General features: G+C 51.3%; 1 protein-coding gene across 1 annotated transcript in view; it reads left to right on the top strand.

Moving 5' to 3' along the window:
* Positions 1-18450, top strand: part of Tg (thyroglobulin) — a 209662-nt gene that overhangs the window by 57770 nt on the left and 133442 nt on the right. The window contains exons 25-29 of the mRNA XM_040293416.2: positions 2255-2366; positions 6773-6964; positions 8607-8774; positions 15977-16042; positions 16955-17035. Of these exons, the coding sequence (XP_040149350.2) occupies positions 2255-2366; positions 6773-6964; positions 8607-8774; positions 15977-16042; positions 16955-17035 (619 nt within the window). The remainder of the gene's footprint in view (positions 1-2254; positions 2367-6772; positions 6965-8606; positions 8775-15976; positions 16043-16954; positions 17036-18450) is intronic.

Here is an 18450-nt window from a genome sequence, read left to right as displayed (position 1 = left end):
TGCTCCCGTGTTGCTTCTGTTCCCAAAGCCCTGATTGTGGGAAATTGAAGCGTAGGCCCAAGGCTGACTTAGGGTGAAGAGGTGTAAGGAGCAATGTCATTTCTTCAAGGGTCAGAAGATGCCCCCGCTGGGGGCATATACTCCCTGCTGCCCACCAGGTGGATGCCCTGGGTCATCGTGCAAAGCCCCGAGTCCTTGGATGCCAGCAGTCCTTCCCGTTGCAGAAGTAAACATGATTACAGTTTGACAGTTTAAGAAGCTAAATATTCATTAGAACCACATGAAATTCTATTTCTTTAAATCAAAGCTGGTAGAAAATTAGAAATGTTACATAGTACCCTCAAATTAGGACAGAAAGGTACCCAGTAAAAAGCAATAGACCCCTGCCCTAATTTCCTCTCTTGTAAGCCCATGTGAATCTGTTTTGCTTTCCAGTTTCTTACAAATTCTTCCAGAAAATGTCTACATATTTTAAAGAATGTTTTTATTCATTTATATGCTCATATTTTGTAATTTTTTTACTTTGATTTTCTCACTAGATTTATCTTTCTGCATTTAAAAATTAATCTTCCTCTTTTGAGGGGCAGCATACAAACCCACCCTGGATGTACATTCTCGATTTCACATGCTCCTAGTTCAGGACATGTAGATTGGTGGCAGTTTTGCAACATCACCAACACTGATGCATTGCCTGCCCTGTGCCCCTATGTTAGAATGTGAGAATATATGTATAGGTTTCATCCTGGAAGGAGCATGGAGCTGGCCCCTGGGTTTTGGGGCCTTGAGCAGGGGTCTTCAAGTATGAGACAAAGAGAGGAGACAAGGAGAGACTTAGGTTTAAATCCCAGCTCCATTTATTGCTTGCTGCTACTTAGTCCCTTGGTACCTTAGGTTCCTCATAGAATCTTGGATGGTGGTGTCCCCGTGACAGGACCATTGTGAGGACTGAACTAGGTCTCACGTGGAAGGTTTCTGCTCAGAGGAAGCACTTGGGGACCATTATTGTGATTGTCACCATTGCTGTTAATGTTATTGCCCCTATCAGGTCAGCAGGAAGTTCATGCTGACCTTAATGAGGCTCCTCTGCAGGGCCCTGTTTCCTAGTGTGCTCCTAAGGCATGTGGAGGCTTGGATGCTGGCCATGGCTGATTGGTCCACCCTGAATGTGGAAGCCCACAATCCTGGGAGCTGCCTTAAATCTCAGGCTCTGCCGCTTCTGGTTCAGGCTTGGGGTGTGGAGGGGCCTCTGCCAAGGCAGGAGCCCCAGTATATGGGGTTTGTTCTCCCTGGAGCATCTTGCTGTCCCCTGCCCCACTAAGGCATGGCCTCTGCTACTACCAGGGAAGGACTCCTACTCTTCTGGGTTCCTCCACTTAAGTGCCTCTCAGGCCTGTGGCAATCCTTCCCTCTGTGTTCTCCAAGGCCCCTCCTGTCCACCCTGGCTATTATCCCCTAGGTGACATGAGGCTTACTGAAGAGCAAGGAGAGCTGTTCCCAATGGGTCCCTGCACCTTAGCCCAGGACCAACAGTTCCAACAGGGAACTCAGAGCTTGGCAGCAGGGAGGGGGAGGGGAAACACTGATAATAAAGCACAAATGGTGTAGTCAAATTTATCCCACTGCACCCACACCCCCACACCACCCACATGGCAGAACTGCTCAGAACAGGCCAGGAGAGAGATCGGAGACAACCAAGAATGGCCAGACCTCTGGAACCCGACCTTAGCATTAACAAGCTTTCAAAACTTTCCCAGGATACTGCCCCACCTTTTCTTCCCTGGTTAGAAGCCGTGCGCCTGAAGGCCTCCCCTGAACTGGCTCCTGCCTCTGTAACCCTCTCATCACTACCCTTCACTGGACTAGTTCTCAAAACACCTGTGGAATTCCAGGTCTCCATGTCTGCCATTTATTCTGCTTCAAATTCCCCTCGTTTCCCTCGGCCAGCTCCTACTCAGACACCAGAACCTCACCCAGATCACTTCTGGGAAACTTTCGTTGTCCTGCTTCTAATACAATGTATCATTCTCTCCTTTGTTATTATGTCTTCTCTAGTTACCTGTCTCTTTGTGGCTACATTCTGAGCTGGAATTTCCTGATTACCTGTCTGTCTGCTCTAATAGACCAAGAAAACTAAGGGCCAGGTGTATTTATCTCTGAGGCCCTGGTGCTTGGCCACAGTTAGGGTGTGATAAATGAGTTTTGAATTGGGTGGGTAAGTACCACGGGATGACACTCGGCCTCTCTCCATCTCTAGGAGCAGGATGCTTTGGGGAACTCAAAGGAAGCCAGCATTGGAAGCCTCAGGTGCCAAGTGAAAGTAAGGAGCAGCAGCAATCAAGATTCTCTGGCTGTGTATTTGAAAAAAGGTAGGTTGATGAAGCTGATGGCTGGGGCCCTCAGTCTCCTTGGTCAGGTTTGGAGCTCAGGGCAGGTGTTCCAGGGCTCCCAGCAGCTGCAGGCTTGTTCAGGCTTGCCAGCTTGAGTACAGCTGGCTGCAGGTAAAGACCATGTTGGGTCAGGGGCTGAGCCTCCACTGACCCACAGAGCAGCCTTCAGCCATGGCAGAGACCACCATTGCCATTCCCCCACTCTGGCCAGAGTCCCAGCAGGGTGCATTTATCAGGGAGCAGATGATCTCCTCCCTGACTCCAGGCACTGAGCCCCGCTTCTCTCCCTTCCGTCCTGCGGCACACTTGTCCCAGCTGCCTGCTTGAACAGGCAGTTCTCCCTCCAGCGGCCACCAGGGTTGTGCACTTCATGTTGATTTGTGTCATCAGATTCAATCAATCTTGGTCCCAATCCGCAGGGGTTGCAAGTCTGATTCTCTAGGTAGGAACTAAACTGCAGCACAGACATGGGGGGTCCTGGCTGAACCCAGCGATTCCAGTCTGTGTGCCTTGATGCCAGCCCTGGTGCCAGCCCTGGACGCTGCCCATGCTGTGAGCAGCCCTGGCAGGGTGGGCTCAGCTCCCTGAGTGGCTGCTCCTGGGCCTTCTGGCTCCCACAGCTGCTCCTCTCCACCCTCCCTGGACACTGCCGCACCTTTTCCTCCCAGCCAGGCCAGACCTGAATGGGCTTCCTCTCTGTGCCCTGGATCAGGGACCATCCGCATTTGCATGAGTATTGCCTGGGTACAGGCTCTGAGCCAGTTAAGCAAGCACACTCCCATCATGTGGGCTTCTCCAGCAGGCCAGCCTGGGTACCTAGGGAGGCCCTGTCTCAAAATAAAAAGGGCTGGGGTATAGCTCAATTCTTGCTTGGTATGTGGGAGGCCCACTACCAGAAATAAATTAATTAATTACATTAAATAAAAAGAGCAATTCTTGGCACATGGCAAATATTTTAAAAGTGTGACCCATTTTTGTTCTTGCTGAAAAGTTTCCTGATGTCCCAAGGCTGGCTGTGGACCAGAAGGCAACCAACACTGGCTGGTACCAGGACTTGGGCTGGAAATGGACAGCTGTCCTTCTCTGGGGTCTGCAGCTCAGGGCAAGTGTCCCAGGGCTCCCAGCAGCTGCAGGCTTGTTCAGGCTTGCCAGCTTGGGTATAGCTGGCAGCAGGTGAAGACCATGCGGGGTCAGGCCCTGAGCCTCCACTGACCCTCAGAGCAGCCTTCAGCCACGGCAGAGATGACCATTGCCACTCCCCCTCTCTGGGCTTCCTTTCTCTCAGTGCCTCTGTTCTGACTTAGCAGACAGTTTCCCTGGGGGACCAGAATCTGACAGAGTCTGGTTTTTCTGATCCATGGCCAGAGTCACTAGGATTTCTGCCTCAGTGTTGATTCTAATTATTCTTACCATCCTTTTTTAAAATAACAAAGCATAGAATTATTTTCTAAAAATAAATACCAAAGTAAACAGGTAACCGCTACTAAAAATGTTCTTTAAAACCATAATTAACCTTTTACCACATTTTTAAAAAATGCAACTGTATTTCTCAAGTGTTTGTTATTTTGTTCTTTCTGCCCTCATCTCCTGAAAGTCTACACTTTGGAGGCAGATTACAAGGGAACACTGGGAGGCCCTCCTTGTTGCCAAACTAAATCAAGGGCAGAATTCAGTTGGCTTTTTTGTCTTGCTTTGCTTTTTTGTTTAAAGCAGCAGTTGTGCAGAAGGAGAAGGGCGTCTGCACCTAGTCCGTTTGGCCATGGCTCCCTCCACCTTCCATCTCTGCCTCTCATCAGGAGAAACTCCTTAACATCACTTGAAGCTCAACCTGTTTTCTGTAGAATGGGAACAATAAGTCACCACTGAGCAGGAAAAAGGGCAATTTCTGAACAGTCCTTGGTACCTGGAAGGCAGCTAATCATGTCCAGGCACATCTTCACCCTATGTGACCTGGAAGATGGGACCAAAGAAAGGGACATAGACCCATAGCCTGCCCTGCCCTCCAGTGCCCTCCGCTGTGTACACCTCCTTGATGTCTGTGGGCCTGGAGGCTGGAGGAGGAGCCAGGTGACCTTCAGAACCATAGGAGTGTCCTCAGAGGTTGTCTAGACCTGCCTGGTCTCCGAGGGGAGGTCCAGGAGGAGGAAGTACCTTGCTGCCCACTGCACCAGGCAGAACCTCTGTGGAATCTGCAAGACCTCTGTCCCTGGTGCTGTGGTCACACCTGTAATCCAGCGACTCAGGAGGTGGGAGAGGACAATTCCAAGTTCAAAACCAGCCTCAGCAACTTAGCAAGGCCCTAAGTAATTTAGAGAGAACCTGTCTCTAAATAAAAAAATAAAAAGGGCTAGAAATTCGGCTCAGTGTTTAAGCACCCCTGGGTTCAATCCTCAATACGAAAAAACAAGACAAACTCTTAAACAAAAGGCCTCCCTGACATGCTCCATCATCTAGGACTTGACACGGTGTGGGGCATCTCAGCACTGACCCGTCCTTACCTCACTACTGGGTGTCTACTGTATGCTAAGTACCATGGAGGCACCATGGACAAAACAGAATCGCTGAGTGACCAAGGAGTGAATTCAGCAACAAGACCATTTCAAAGGACACTGCTTAGAGAAAAATGAGACGGTGGGGTAAAGGTGGGCATGAGCTGCTGGAGGGTGGTCACGGAAGGGACCTCAGAAGAGGAGGTGTTGGAACGGAGACCCGCACGCAGCCTGGGAAGGAGCTCACCACACAAGGATCTTAGGGTAGGAGGTCCTCCGTGCCACCTGCCCTGCATGGAGGATGCCAAAGTCAGCTGAGACATGGACTTCGACTCCAGGTCAACTGCACTCTCTGAATGGTAGTCGGGGGTTACACGTGACCACTGAGCACTTGGAATGTGGCTATTACAATAACTTCGATTAGGTGAAATAGACATTTGAGTTGTCACTTCTGACTGGAGACTCAGGATTTCTCTGGGACCTGCAGGCTGCCAGACACTACCCCATGTAGCTTAAATGATGGAGCCTTCACAGAGCAGCCAATAGAATGTGAGGAGGGTGGAGGGAGGGTGAATTCTAGCAGTGACAGCCCAGTGTAGACCCTTGGTAAGCTGGGCCTCAGGGAGTGGCTTTGCCTGGCACGGTTGGAAGGCCTCCAACGGAGGGGTTGAGCGTGCCTACACTTGGAAGGAGGCAACTCTGGAGTGGGCAGCTCAGAAAGACCTGCCGGGCAGGAGCCAGGTGCAGCTCATTGCTCAGGGATTTTCTCTGGGCTTTATCTTTGTATCCGCTCAACATCCACAAGGGTTAACATGATCATTCCCCTTGCTCAGGCAGGGAAGCTGAGTCTCCAAGCAATTAGGAGCTTGCTTGGCTGGGTGCTGCTGGCGTCTGCCCTCAGGGCCGTGGGATTTCACCATAAGCTCCCAGCCGCCTCCAGGCACCAGCAGCATGAGCCTATGCCCCTGGGCTGACTGACGGGAGGTCAGGGAGGGGAGGAACCTTCATTCTGGTGTCCCTTTTGCCACACACCAGCTGAAGGCTCTGGCAAAACAGCTCACATGTAAAGGCTGTCTTACATGTAAATGTAAAATGGGATACAGGACAGGACAGGCATTTTGACTGCACTACTATATGTAGAAGCCCCTGAAAAACTTCACATTGGCAAAATGGTGCTCTAAACCCTAAAATTGACAGGGCTCATGGGAGAGCTGGTTAGCAGCAGGCAAAACCCAAACCATGCCGCTCTTCACCAGAGGACCGGTTTAAAAACATAATTGACATTTTACTTGAAATGCCAGCATAGTTTTAACAAGGATGTGTTGAATTCCTAAGATGCTGCAGACAATATAAGAAGGTGAAGCAGCTGAAGGGCAGGGGTCAGGGAGGGGCAAGGAAGCTGAGTTGAGGAGGCAAGGGCTGGTCACAGAGCAAAGGGAAGAGGTTGCATTTGTTCCTTGAAGGCAGAGTCCTGAGGCCACTCTGAGGCAAGGCGATGGCACTGGGCTCCATCCTGTGTGTGTGCGGCTGCGTGTGGGCCACGCTCCTCTGCTGGTGCTTGACAACACCAGGCAGTGGCATGGGGGAGCAGCAGACAGAGCCACAGTGCCTGTTCACAGATATTCCTGGGAATATTAAAAGCAATGTTCCCTTCAGATCCTCCCAGGCTGCGGGGCATTCACCAGGTCTGCTGGCTGTGGGCCGCAGCCTCACCTGGCTCTATCCTCTTCATTCACAGTCAACTCCAGCAGTTTCATGGCACAGACAGCGTCTCGCCTGGCCCACACGCTGTCCCCTGCATGCCCAGACCCGGCACACAAGCTGGCATCTGAGATCAGTGCTCTGCTCCACTCTGCAGGTTCTGAGGTCTTTCATCTCTGTTCTGCCCTTGCCCAGGCCAAGAGTCCTCCACAGTGGGCCAGAAAAGCTTTGAACCCACTGGTTTCCAGAACACGCTCTCTGGATTGTACAGCCCTGTGGTGTTCTCGGCCTCGGGAGCCAACCTCACGGACGTGCACCTCTTCTGTCTCCTTGCCTGTGACCAAGATTCCTGCTGCGATGGCTTTGTCCTTTCACAGGTCAAAGGAGGTGAGGCTGCTGGGAGTGCTGGGGCCTACCCAGGGACAGAAAACATGGAGGGACGCACAAGCCAGGACATGAAAGTTGGGGCCTGGCTTGGGGAGGTGCAAACATCAGGCCACCACACCCGAATAGTGACAGCCACATGGTGTCATGGCCAGGCACTGACCCCTTCCTCGTGGGGTACACTGTGCCAGCCTCTTCACACTGAGACTGTTTATTCTCTTCTGCAGCCTTCAGCGTTACAAACCAAGATGTGAGCTCTGAGGGGTTCGGGGAACACCTCACATCCAGGAAGGCGTGCTTGGGCTAGGGCAGTGGGGTGGAGGTGGGGAAAGGAGGCAGGTGCACGGCCTCCTGAGGAAGCCAGTCCAACAGGATGACAGACACGGGGATTGGGGAATAGGTGTGTGAAGACCATTCTCGAATATCTTGCTTATTCCTTGCCTCGAGAGTCTGCTCATGGGGCAAATCGTGGACACCAGGTGCTGTGTTTAATGAAGGAAGAGGGAGATTCAGGGTGGTCATAAGTTCCTTTGGGGTACACTAAATTTGAAACACCTTTGAGACACCACGAAACATGACCTAAGCTTTTGGGTACAAAGCTCCAGAGCTCTGAAGGAAGTCTGGGTGGGAGGTGTTAGCGGGTGGGTCACAGCACCGAGACGGTATGAGAAGATGTGGGTGTGATGGGTTTTCCTAGGAAGAGAGAAGTTGAAGGGGAAATGAAGCTGATCCCAATAAATACCCACAAAAAGGGTAGAAAATCTGCATAGAGAACAAAGGAGCAGCCAGACAGGGGAGTAGCCCCAGGAGCTCCATGATGGAGAACCTGGTGGGAGAGGGCGGGCCCAGAGGGGGCTGACAGCCTCAAATCAGCTGAGAGCTCAGGAGGGGTTATTGGAAAATGTTGGAGTCAGGTGGGGGAACAGGCACCAGGGTTAGAGTAAAGAGAGCCCTAAAATCCCTTCTAGGTTTAGTACTCCATGTTTATGATGTGGATTCCTGTTAGTGTTTATGTAGGGAAACACACACACACACACACACACACACACACACACACACACACACGCACTCCCCTCTCCTGTGTATGGCCTCATGTGTTCCCATATTTAGCAACCCTGTAATTCCAGCCCAGGCTACCTCCTTGAACTAAACATGTCTTTAGTGGACACTGCAATTTCCCCAGATGCTCAATTGCTTTCTGGACCATATGATCCTTCAAGTTGGAAAGGCTGATTTGCTTTTCCTTAGGATCATATATGGAAAAATTATTTTGTTCCATGGAGCAGCAAATCCTTTTTTCACCACACTTCTGGCTGGCAACTTGCTTGTTGCTTTCTGGGCTCAGCCTGTGCCCTGTAGCTATGCTAATCTGAACAATCACCAGCCATGGTACGTCCAGCCCTCTCCGAGGGCCGCATAAAGTGTCAAACAGATGTCCTTCTCCAGCTCGTCCAGTGGGCAGGTTTGGAGTTTTAACTACAAAGCTTTGGCTGGGTCTGCTGATGACCAGGAACAGACTCCCACTGCATCCTCTGCCTCAGCCTGAATAGTCATTTAACTTTCTGGCGGCTTCGCTCATGACCTTCTGAAGGGCCTGCTGGCTCCCCCCCCATCCCCTGTCTCTTCTCCCTCTTTGCCTCTGCAGGGCCCATCTTCTGTGGATCGCTGAGCTCCCCAGATGTCCTGCTTTGCAATGTCAATGACTGGACGGCCTCGTCTGAAGTTCAGGCCAATGCTACGTGTCCTGGTGTGACATATGACCTGGAGAGCCACCAGGTGACATTTCATCTTGGAGGCCAGGAGATCATGAAGAGTAAGTCCCTGCCTTTTGTCCATATTCCTTCAAAATGCCTCTTGCACCCTGAGAGAGCTCTGCAGATTTCTTCTGCATTCTTTCGTGCTCTGGAAGAATTGCCCCTTCTGAAAGGAGAATGGTACTGATAATGCTGCTAGGAAATGCCCACATCAGCTCAGCACATTCCAGCCAGGCAGCAGCTGAGCTGCTAGAGGCTGGGCAGCCAGATGGGCAGCTCTGCTGGTCTCTGCAGAATCCCTCAGAGTCCAGGTTGGATGGCATTGCTGAGCTCGTCTGGGCCCAGCTCGGAGGCCTGGGCCTGCGGCTGGTGGGTCTCATCCTCACTGGGATGAGCTTCTTCTCTTCCTGTAGGTGGCAGAAGCAGAAAAGAACCAGGAAGCAGAGCCTCTTAAACTCATGGCTTCCTACCCTTTTCTACTCTTTCCTAGTCAGCCTGTCTTTTCTGCCTCATCTCCCTGCATAAACCAAGCCATGTGGCCAAACCAGAAGCCAGGAGGCAGGACACGTGCTCTGTGCCTTTTAGTAGGAACAATTGCAAAGTCACATGCAAAGTGTGTGGACATGATTGAGGTGAACTTGCAGAACATTGTAACTCACCCCAGACTCCCTGCTGTGGGTGAAGAGACTCCAGGTGGCACCAGTGACCATTCTGCCAAAACAAGGGCTCAGGGTGCAGGAGTCGCCATCCAGGTTCTCCTTCCCTATCTCTCCTTCGGAAGCTCTTGGGAACTTTCTTTCTTCCAGGCTTTTGAGTGTAGAGCTAGGAGGCACCCTGCAATGACCAGTCTGACCCCTCGATTCACAGATCCTTGTGGTGAGCACCTGGGGCCCTTGGCCTGTCCGGTCTCCTGCCTCTCCCAACCCTGAGCTGCATCTCCCCGTAGACCCCCATCTGGACAAAGGGGCTTCCTACTCTGTCCTCAGACCGGGGCTACTCATGGGGCCAGGAATGGCAGGATCAGCCACCAGGTTTGTCATACAGATTCTCAGCCCTCCAGGGGACCTAGGAATCTGTGTTCCAATAAGCAGTCAGATAATGCCTCTGCGTGCAATGTCTGGGCCACACCAATGCCCAGAACTTTCCTTCCAACCCCAAGAGTCTGAGTGGTGAGGAGAGCAGGGGCCTGGCTGTTGGCTCCCCTCCTCCAGCTCCCAGGGAACCCCATCCTGCTCCCTCTCCCTTCCTCCCTGCTCTGTCTACCCACCAGCACCGAACCCAGAGGCAACGCGTGCTCCCTCCCCAGCCCTAGGCTGTGAGATGGGTGCCCTGGGGCTAGAGGGCCAAAGGAGGCATCCCGCAGGTGCTCCTGGGGCATGTGGCCCCCAGGTTCTCCGTATTCTAGTGGTGGAGGGCTCCTGTCACCTCCTCCAAGTGCCCTCTTGATTACTGAAGAGCACACTGCTTCCTCTGCTCCTGCACCTCCTGTGGCCCCTCCCTCCTGTCGGGCCACACCCTCTGCTGTGCCTCTGTCTGTCTGTCAGCCCTTTCCTGCAGTGGGGAGTCCTAACTTTGAAGTCCACTGTGTGATCTGGGGAAATCCGTGCATCTCCTCTGGCCCAATTTCTTGTCTTTGGAATGGAGTGCTGGCCACGGATGCGTCAGTGTTGTAGCGAGGTGGAGGGGGAGGTGGAGGGGGAGGTGGAGATGAGACGGAGGAGGACAGCGGCTCTTCCTAGCAGCGCCTGGCCCAGTGCTCTTCCTAGCAGCGCCTGGTGCTTACTGTGGCCCCGCTCCCCCCAAGGCCATGTGTGTGCTCGCATGACGCTCTGAGGGAGCTCCCTTCCTACTTCTGTCCTCATCTCACAGTGTGAGACCCTGCAGTTCACAGGAGGGAGGCAACTTCTGAGGGCTTCAGAGCTGGGAAGTGGAGGAATGGGAACCAGGCCTCCTGGCTCAGAGCTGAGGGGCAGAGCCACCCTCCAGTGGCACCCGCGGGCAGCTCAGGCAGAGCACCGTGGGCTGCCTGATATACAGTGTCAGCATAGGTGACACTGTTGCTATTTAAAAAAAAAATTCATTTGCTCTTCGTAATATTTTAAGATCTGGACTGTGTGAGGTTAATTTCTGGAATCACACCACAGAGCATAAAACCCAGCATGGAAGATGTACTAGTATCTTCTGGTGCACAGTTATCAAAGCCTGGAAAAAATATTGCAGAATTTGTTGAAATTCCATGAGATTTGAATAGTTTCTTTTGGGGTAAATAAAAGAAAAAAGCTTATTTATTTGATGGTCACTAAACATGTGGTATTCATTACTTTAAGATGTAGCCCAGGGTGAAAACAGACATTTCAAGAAAGACATATGATATATTCATGGCAATAAATTCATAGCAAATTGCTTGTCCCAGAGCATGTGCTTGGTATGTGCCCAAGAAAAATTTGAAGAATTTGCCCTTGCCTGGCCTCTCTGCAAAGCATCAATTACTAAATGACTTTTCTTGAAGACTTTGGATTTTTTTAGTGACCTTTATGTGTGTGTGTTTTCTGGGATGAGAGCAAGGCTTAAGAAAACTGTTCTATTATGGGGACTTCAGCTAGCCTGAGGTATATTTGGGGTATTTCAAACCAGAGGTTGCCTTTATACCCAGACTGATCAGAAGGCTACCTCCAAATGAGAACAAGAGGGCAAAAACCCTTTTCCACAATAAAAAGTCAGTATTTAAGTAAAATTAACTGCTGGGACAAGGAACACAAGATTTAAATTTTTACTAACATGTTAAAGGCTAAGAGCAGATACTCATGGAGGGAAAGAGAAATGAGGATTTCAGAGATACTAACAACTGAAGGACAGGGCGTAGGATGGATTGAAAGACCTCGAGGATTGAAAAGCCAAATGAAATAACAAACAAACAAAAATGACACATTGTCCCTTTCGAGTTGGTTAAGGCCAGTCTCTTTCTTTCCATTGAGCATGATGGGCAGAGCCAACCTTGCAGACCCCAGGATTCGAATTTCATGGCAAATGCTTGCTCAGTGTGTGGCCTTCCCCAGCCTTGCCAATGCCAATGTGAGGAGGAGGAGGAGACTGCTGTCTCCAGGCAGCCGGGGAGGGGGGGCGTGCACACAAAGCCCACAGAGCAAGGTAGGGAAGGGATTCCAAGCATGGTTTGGGTTTAAAATTCCTGGAGCCGAATCCTGCTCTTCCCCCACAGCTCTGTGAGCTTATCAAGGCACTGACATACCCTGAGTCTTAGGTCTGGATCTGTGAAATAGGGGCCCTTCTGGATCACTGAATGAGGCATGCATGCTCTGCAGGGGCTGGCATAAAAGACACCATTTCCTGAGTCCCTGGTGCCTGGTCTCCCCCACTGTCCATTGCCCATCCTAGAGATGCTCTGCAGGACATCTTGCTTGTGGCTGGGGTCAGAGTCTGGTTCAGCAGATGGCCTGGCTGATGGAGAAGTAGCATTCACTTCTGAAACATAGTGATTTGGCTGCCAGGGATAGGAAACTACCACCCAGAAGACACAAAGTTCTATGCATCAGTATTCACAGAACATGATGCAAAGACTTTCACGTCCACCAGCAAAGCTGGTCTTTTGCTGACCTGGGAGGCAGATGTGACCCAGGATGTAGTCAGGGTGGTGGCACACTTGCTTTAGGAAACTCTTTGTCTTGGTGCAGTGGCTGGGCTCAAGCCTTCAGAGTGGGTGAGTGGCCAAGACAAGAGGAAAACGTGTGGTTGGTCATGGAGGAAGCAAATTGGTGACAGTCCTTGCAGGTGACCACAGCTGTGGTCTCTCCTCCATTGCTCATGTAGGGAATCCCTGCCAGGTGACATGAGACACCAGCCAGGTACCAGGAGCTCCCAGCATAGTCAAGCCACCTTAGTGGACCGCAAAGGATTGCAGGAAAAAAGAAGGCTCCGTTAGCAGCTTCCCACCATCCAAGCCCCGTCCAGTTTCCCTGCCCCACTGAAGTTCAGGGCTTCCTTGTAATGCCAGCCCACAGCAGACAAATACATCTATAGACAACCCCATGAAACACCTGGAGATGATTGGACTCAATGTGGACACCCTGTGGGTTTTCTCCTTCCTGCCATCAGGGACAGATGGGGCCGAGGTGAGATTTCTGTTCATCTTGTTCCTAAATGGATGTGTATTTGAAGAGGGGGATCCACCCAGAGTCTGCCTCTCCCATGTTTCCCATGACATCTTTGACCATTTGTTGCTGTTTTGATTGACCTTCTCATTTCTAAGAAAAAAGCCTTAGATGGCCTGGGCTGGATCACTGACCACGTCTTGAAGTGCAGAAGAATGAGAGCCGAGCTCCCCTGAAGAGCTCTAGCAGCTCATGTTATTCAGGAGGCTCAGAGGATATCAGGGCAGGCATTGGCCATCAGCTGTAAACAGAAGATGGGCATTCTCAGTGCAGGCACGCCACCCTCCCACCAGAGGGTTCAGGGAAGCCTCCAGAAGCAGGTGATGCAGAACCAGTTCTTAGAGAATGAGTGGAGGCTGAGATAATGCAAGAGATAAGGGCTGTAGGTGGAGAGAAAAATTACATGCACAGATGGGGAGCCCTGAGAGCAAGCATTGGATGTGACGGGGAAGACCATCCACGAGGACAGAGCTGGGCACCAGCTGCTCAGAATATGTAGAAGGAGAAATAATCTCTACTTCATGAGAAGAGACTTCTCTAACAAGACAGGTCAACAAGAGAAAAGCAAGCTTGTTAACATATCTGTTTTATATCTACCTGAGGGACAGGGAGGCGTGATTCTCAAAGAGGCTGTGTTGAGCTCCAGCACCTAGATGTACTCCTCAACAAAGAGCACTCTTGAGAGGAGTCAAAAGGCAGAGGGAAGGGCCTTGAGTCTCGAGAGATGGAAAGCATAAATGAGGTGAAGGCCAGCTAGGAAAGCTTGCTAAGGCTGTGTTCTCTGCTCTCCAGGACCCAGAGGTCTAAAGCTCTTCTCAGCATTGACCTCTGTGCTCCCAGGAGAAGGGGGCCTTTGCAAATACGTGTCCTGTTTTAGGCTTCCAGTCCCCTGTGGAGACCTGGCAATCACTTCAATACTGAATGTCACTAGGGGCTGCTGCTTCCCTGTGCTCATTACAAAGAAGCTTCCTAGGGCACAAAAGCCTCTGCAGCTGCTGGTTAGGGGACCTGCTGAATATCCAACCTGCTCAGGTCCACGTGCAATTTAACTGTGCTCCCCTGGATTCACCTCCCTTGAATTGTGTTGTGGTGAGCACCCGTCTTCACCTTGGGGTGAAGATGCCTTATTTCCTGGGCCTGGACCCTACATAGCGCACTGCTTTCTGGGCCCAAGCATGACAGCTGTGTGCACCTGTGTGGCCACCCATTCTTGACTGGGTGATAAGGGCATCTGTGATTTTGCACTTTATGTAAAGCAGGCCACACACCAGATGATAATAAGACGGTCCATATGGAGTAAAAGGTGCCACAGCTCAGGGGTCAACAGGCTGCAGAGAGGCCAGGACCCTCCTCTGGGAATCCTGGGAGGATTATTGCTCTTTTCAAGGGGCCAGCCTGAGGGCCCACCATCTAAATGCCCCACAGCATCCCATGGTGAACTCGTTCCTGAAGTGGTCCTTGGTTTCAGTCTGGGATTTAAGAGCACCAAAGCAGCTTAGGGATAAGAAGTTCTTTAATCCACTCTTATAGGTTAAGACTCTTAACACACAGTCTGAGTATTTTGAAAACTCAGTTTACATCTACTTCACCAAAATAGATATCTATCTTGAAAGAATCACTATATCAAATAGATTTAGGTATTAAAAGATCTAAGAAAACAAACTCTCTGATTTCTGTTGTGACAAGGACCAAAGCTCCACAGCCTGACCTGTATCATGAGCACTTGATGGCTCACAAGGAGGGCGGGACAACAGCACCAGCCAAGTAGCTGCTGCCACTCTGCCGGGCCGCTGCAGGGAGCATGGGGTACTCTCCTCCGCAGTGTGCAGAACAAGCCTCACCTTTTCAGAGAGCCAAGGCTGGGGCCCCAGATAGCAGGCTCACATGGGCTCTGATTCAAGAGGGTGAGAGAATCCTGAGCGCGTCCTGTAAGAAACGTGTTACTTCAGGTCCGGGGGAACTCAGGTCCAGGCCGACAAATCCTGGGGGCAGTATTTGCTTCGCTTTCTGCAGCATGATCCAATGGCAGCACAGCTCAGGGTCTGTGATCATTCTGGGGAAGCTCATCACTGTGACAGCTGCGTTTTCCAAGTAGTTGAGGGCATGTCTCTTTCAACACAAGAACCTTTAGATTATCTACCTTTGGGATGGACAGGATTGTGGGATTTGCGGTCCTCGGTGTGTTGGTTAAGAACATGGGCTGTGAAGCCTGACACCTGGGATTTGGCCTCTGGCCTTCACCTCCCTTGACTTTGGTCTCTTCACCTGGGGCCTGGAGACCTTTCCTACAACCTGGCCATGAAGTTTAAATTGGGTGATGTATGGAAGGTGCTCATTACAGTGCTGGGTAATGGCCCAAATTGCCATCTAGAGCAGGCTCCTAGTAATAATTAGACACAGTTGTTCATCTCTTGATGTCCCGTCAGCCAGCCTTCTCCTCCCTCCAGGTTCCTGGCTCGGAGCCCTTTCCTCAGCCTTCCCTGTCTTGGCAGGGCCTGAGGACTGCAGGAGGCAAAAGAGGAACACAGGGCTCAAGGCATGGTGTGGAAACCCAGTCTTGTCCAGGGTGGCATCGAAGGGAGCAGCACTAATTTGATTAGTGGCATTACTAATCAAATTTTATTTGCCAGAAAATAAAATTTGATTAGTAATGAATTAAATGATAGTAGCTGCCAACATTTGGTTGCATGTCAGTGAGGGCCCAGAAGAGAACAGCTCTACATTATTCTGTCCTCATTGGAATGAGGTAGAGGGGATTGGTAGGTGGCAGCCCACTCCTTGGTAAGGAGGAGCTAAGCAGTGTGGAAAGCCCACTCTCGTGTCTCCTGGGGGTTTGTTTTCTATAGGCCAATCCCAGTGCCCTAAGCCACAGGTTCAGGACTCCTCACCAAGAGTCCCTTTGGTGCCCTGAGCAGGACTTGAGGTCTGAGCAGCTCTGTTCTGTACTCAGGAGCAGGAATAGAGCTCCGGAGGCTTTGGGGCCACACTGTGGGGGAAGCTGGGTTCTCAGGTGCAGGGGAACTCTGAGGGGAAGGTGGGTGTCTAGTGAGATCAGGAACGCACAAGCACATAAAAATGGCACTCTTCCTTTGCAGGTCTGGTGCCCCTGGAAGGAGCTCAAGACACCGTCACCATTTTCCAGCAGGTTTACCTCTGGAAAGGTAAGCTGAGTGGTGGTGAGTGGGTCGCTTGTTCCCTGACGTTAGCCCCACCCCTCGTTCACAGGGCGCTCCGCTCCCTGTAGAGCAGGTAGGAGTGTTTTCTAAGGAGTGTTGTCTGTGGGACAGGAGGCCCAGCTCCTCATTAGGTAAGATCCAAGTCTAAATGGAAGGTGAACAGCGTGGAAACCCAAGGAGGTATGGCAGGGGACTCTCAGTCCCTGGGAGATGGAGTTCACTGACAAGCTGACCTGTATCAGAATGGAAGTGTGGAGGCTGCCACCAACCTCAGGAGGCACTTCCCAAGGGGATTTGCCTCTGTATCCCTCTCCACAAGGCTCAGGGCAGGGGACCAGGACCCCAGGAGAGCGGTGCCATGGAACCTTGTTAAATGTTTTCAAATTCCAATGTGTCTGCTGAGCACATTCTGAGCCTCCAGGACCCTAAGTGGTCTGGGATACACTATATCACCTCGAGTCCCAGCTTTCTCAGGAGGAACATGGGGATCTCATTCCTTACCTTCTCAGGGTGTTGCAACACCAGTGTTCATGAGCATTCTGCTCCTTGTGCAGCACGGTGGACGTTGGTGGTTTGCTCTTGAGGGCTTAGCCAAAGCTGGGTCAAGGCCGGGGAGTGGGCCTGGGTGCACGGCTGTGCACCCTCATGGCTGATCACCCCTCATCCTGCCTCATCTCCCCGCATTCTTGCACTAGGAATTAAGTCCTAGACACTTGGACACTGGGGGACATGTGCTCCATAACAAAGTGAGGCAGATCAGTCCTCCAGCACAGGGAGCAGCCTGTGCACCTAGCTGGGCCCCATGAGCGTTTCCTATACTCCTGCCACCACTGTTCATTAAGCCAAAGGAATGTCCCTCCTTCCCCTCCTCATTACAAGCACTCTTATTCCTTCTAGATTCCGACATGGGGTCAAGGCCGGAGTCCATGGGATGTAGGAGAGATGTGGAACCAGGGCCAGGATTTCCACTGGTGACAGGTATCGACCCCGGCACACTAGAGTGCGTGGCTATGGGGATAAGGTGGCAGCACCAGGGCCTCATCCATGAGCATACCTGTTGCTGTCACTATTCTGCTCTAAGCTTGTGACCCAATTATACACTACACAAATATGGGGGCTCAGATGGGCACATGGCACAGACAACAGGACAGAATTATTGCAAATGTATTACTGTTTCTAGAAACAAAAACAACAATAATAAGTAACCCAGAAACAAATCTACCTGCATTACAGAGCAAGGCTCAGCCTCTGTGGTCAGTGGCTTCACTAGGTCAACCCTGGGGAGTGAAAGCAGAACATAGATATTCCCGGACTGTTTGATGAGTGAGATGGCCAGGAGATTCTTTTGAAACAGTCCTGACATGCAGGGAAACATTAACAGGGACAACACAGTGCAGTGTCTGAGACTTCTCTGCCTCCAGCACCCACAGTTGCTATTATAGAGGTGGAGCTGAAACTTGGGAGTGGGAGAAGGAAGGAGAAGGAGAGAGTGTTAGTCCATTTTGTGCTGCTATAACAAAATCCCACCGACTGAGGTTCTTTATAATGAACAGATGTTCATTTGGCTTATGGTTCTGGAGGCTGGAAGTCCAAGACCAAGGGGTCACATCTAGTGAGGGCCCTCCTGCTATGTATTTACATGGCAGAAGGCATCAGAGGAGCATGACAGAGTAAGATGGCGCGGAACCCGATTTTATAAGCCATTTGTGGGGCACAGCCCTCATGGCTGATCACCCCTCATCCTGCCTCATCTTCCCGCATTCTTGCACTAGGAATTAAGTCCTAGACACTTGGACACTGGGGACATGTGCTCCATAACAAAGTGAGGCAGATCAGTCCTCCAGCACAGGGAGCAGCCTGGTACAAAATGGGGAGCAGCACAGAGTGGAGACTAGCTCTGGGCCATGGTGTGGCTGGGGTGCTGAGACAGATGATGCGAGAATGAAAGGAGTAGCCCACCTCGTCTCCACATCGCCTTGTGCTTAGCTCACACCTGAGAAATGGCCATTCCTTTCTGTCCTGAGATTCTGTGCAGCTCAGATGCATGATACACCTAAGGCACTGAAATCAGGCTCCTCCCACAGGAATGGGTGAGCCCTCTTGGGTTCATTCAGCCCTGGAGCTGCTGGGAGCTGTGAGGGGTGGCTCCCAGCTCAGAGTGGGGTCTTGGTCACATGTTCAGGTCCTACTCTGTCTCTGCGTGTGGAACTCTAAGTGGGTGGGTCACCTTCTCTGAGCCTCAGTTTCTGCATCTGTAAATGAGAATCATGACCACAGCACAGGGCGATTTGGGAATGAGATGAGGTAATTCTGTAAACCACCATGGCGGAGCACATGCTCATGAATTGGCGCTTCTCGTGGGCTATGATGGTGTGTTGGGGTTATGATGCTGG

The sequence above is a fragment of the Ictidomys tridecemlineatus genome, chromosome 7 (genome assembly GCF_052094955.1).
Source record: "Ictidomys tridecemlineatus isolate mIctTri1 chromosome 7, mIctTri1.hap1, whole genome shotgun sequence".
Classification (NCBI taxonomy): Eukaryota; Metazoa; Chordata; class Mammalia; order Rodentia; family Sciuridae; genus Ictidomys; species Ictidomys tridecemlineatus.
Note: the sequence above shows the minus strand (reverse complement) of the source record. Positions and strands in the feature narration are given on the sequence as shown.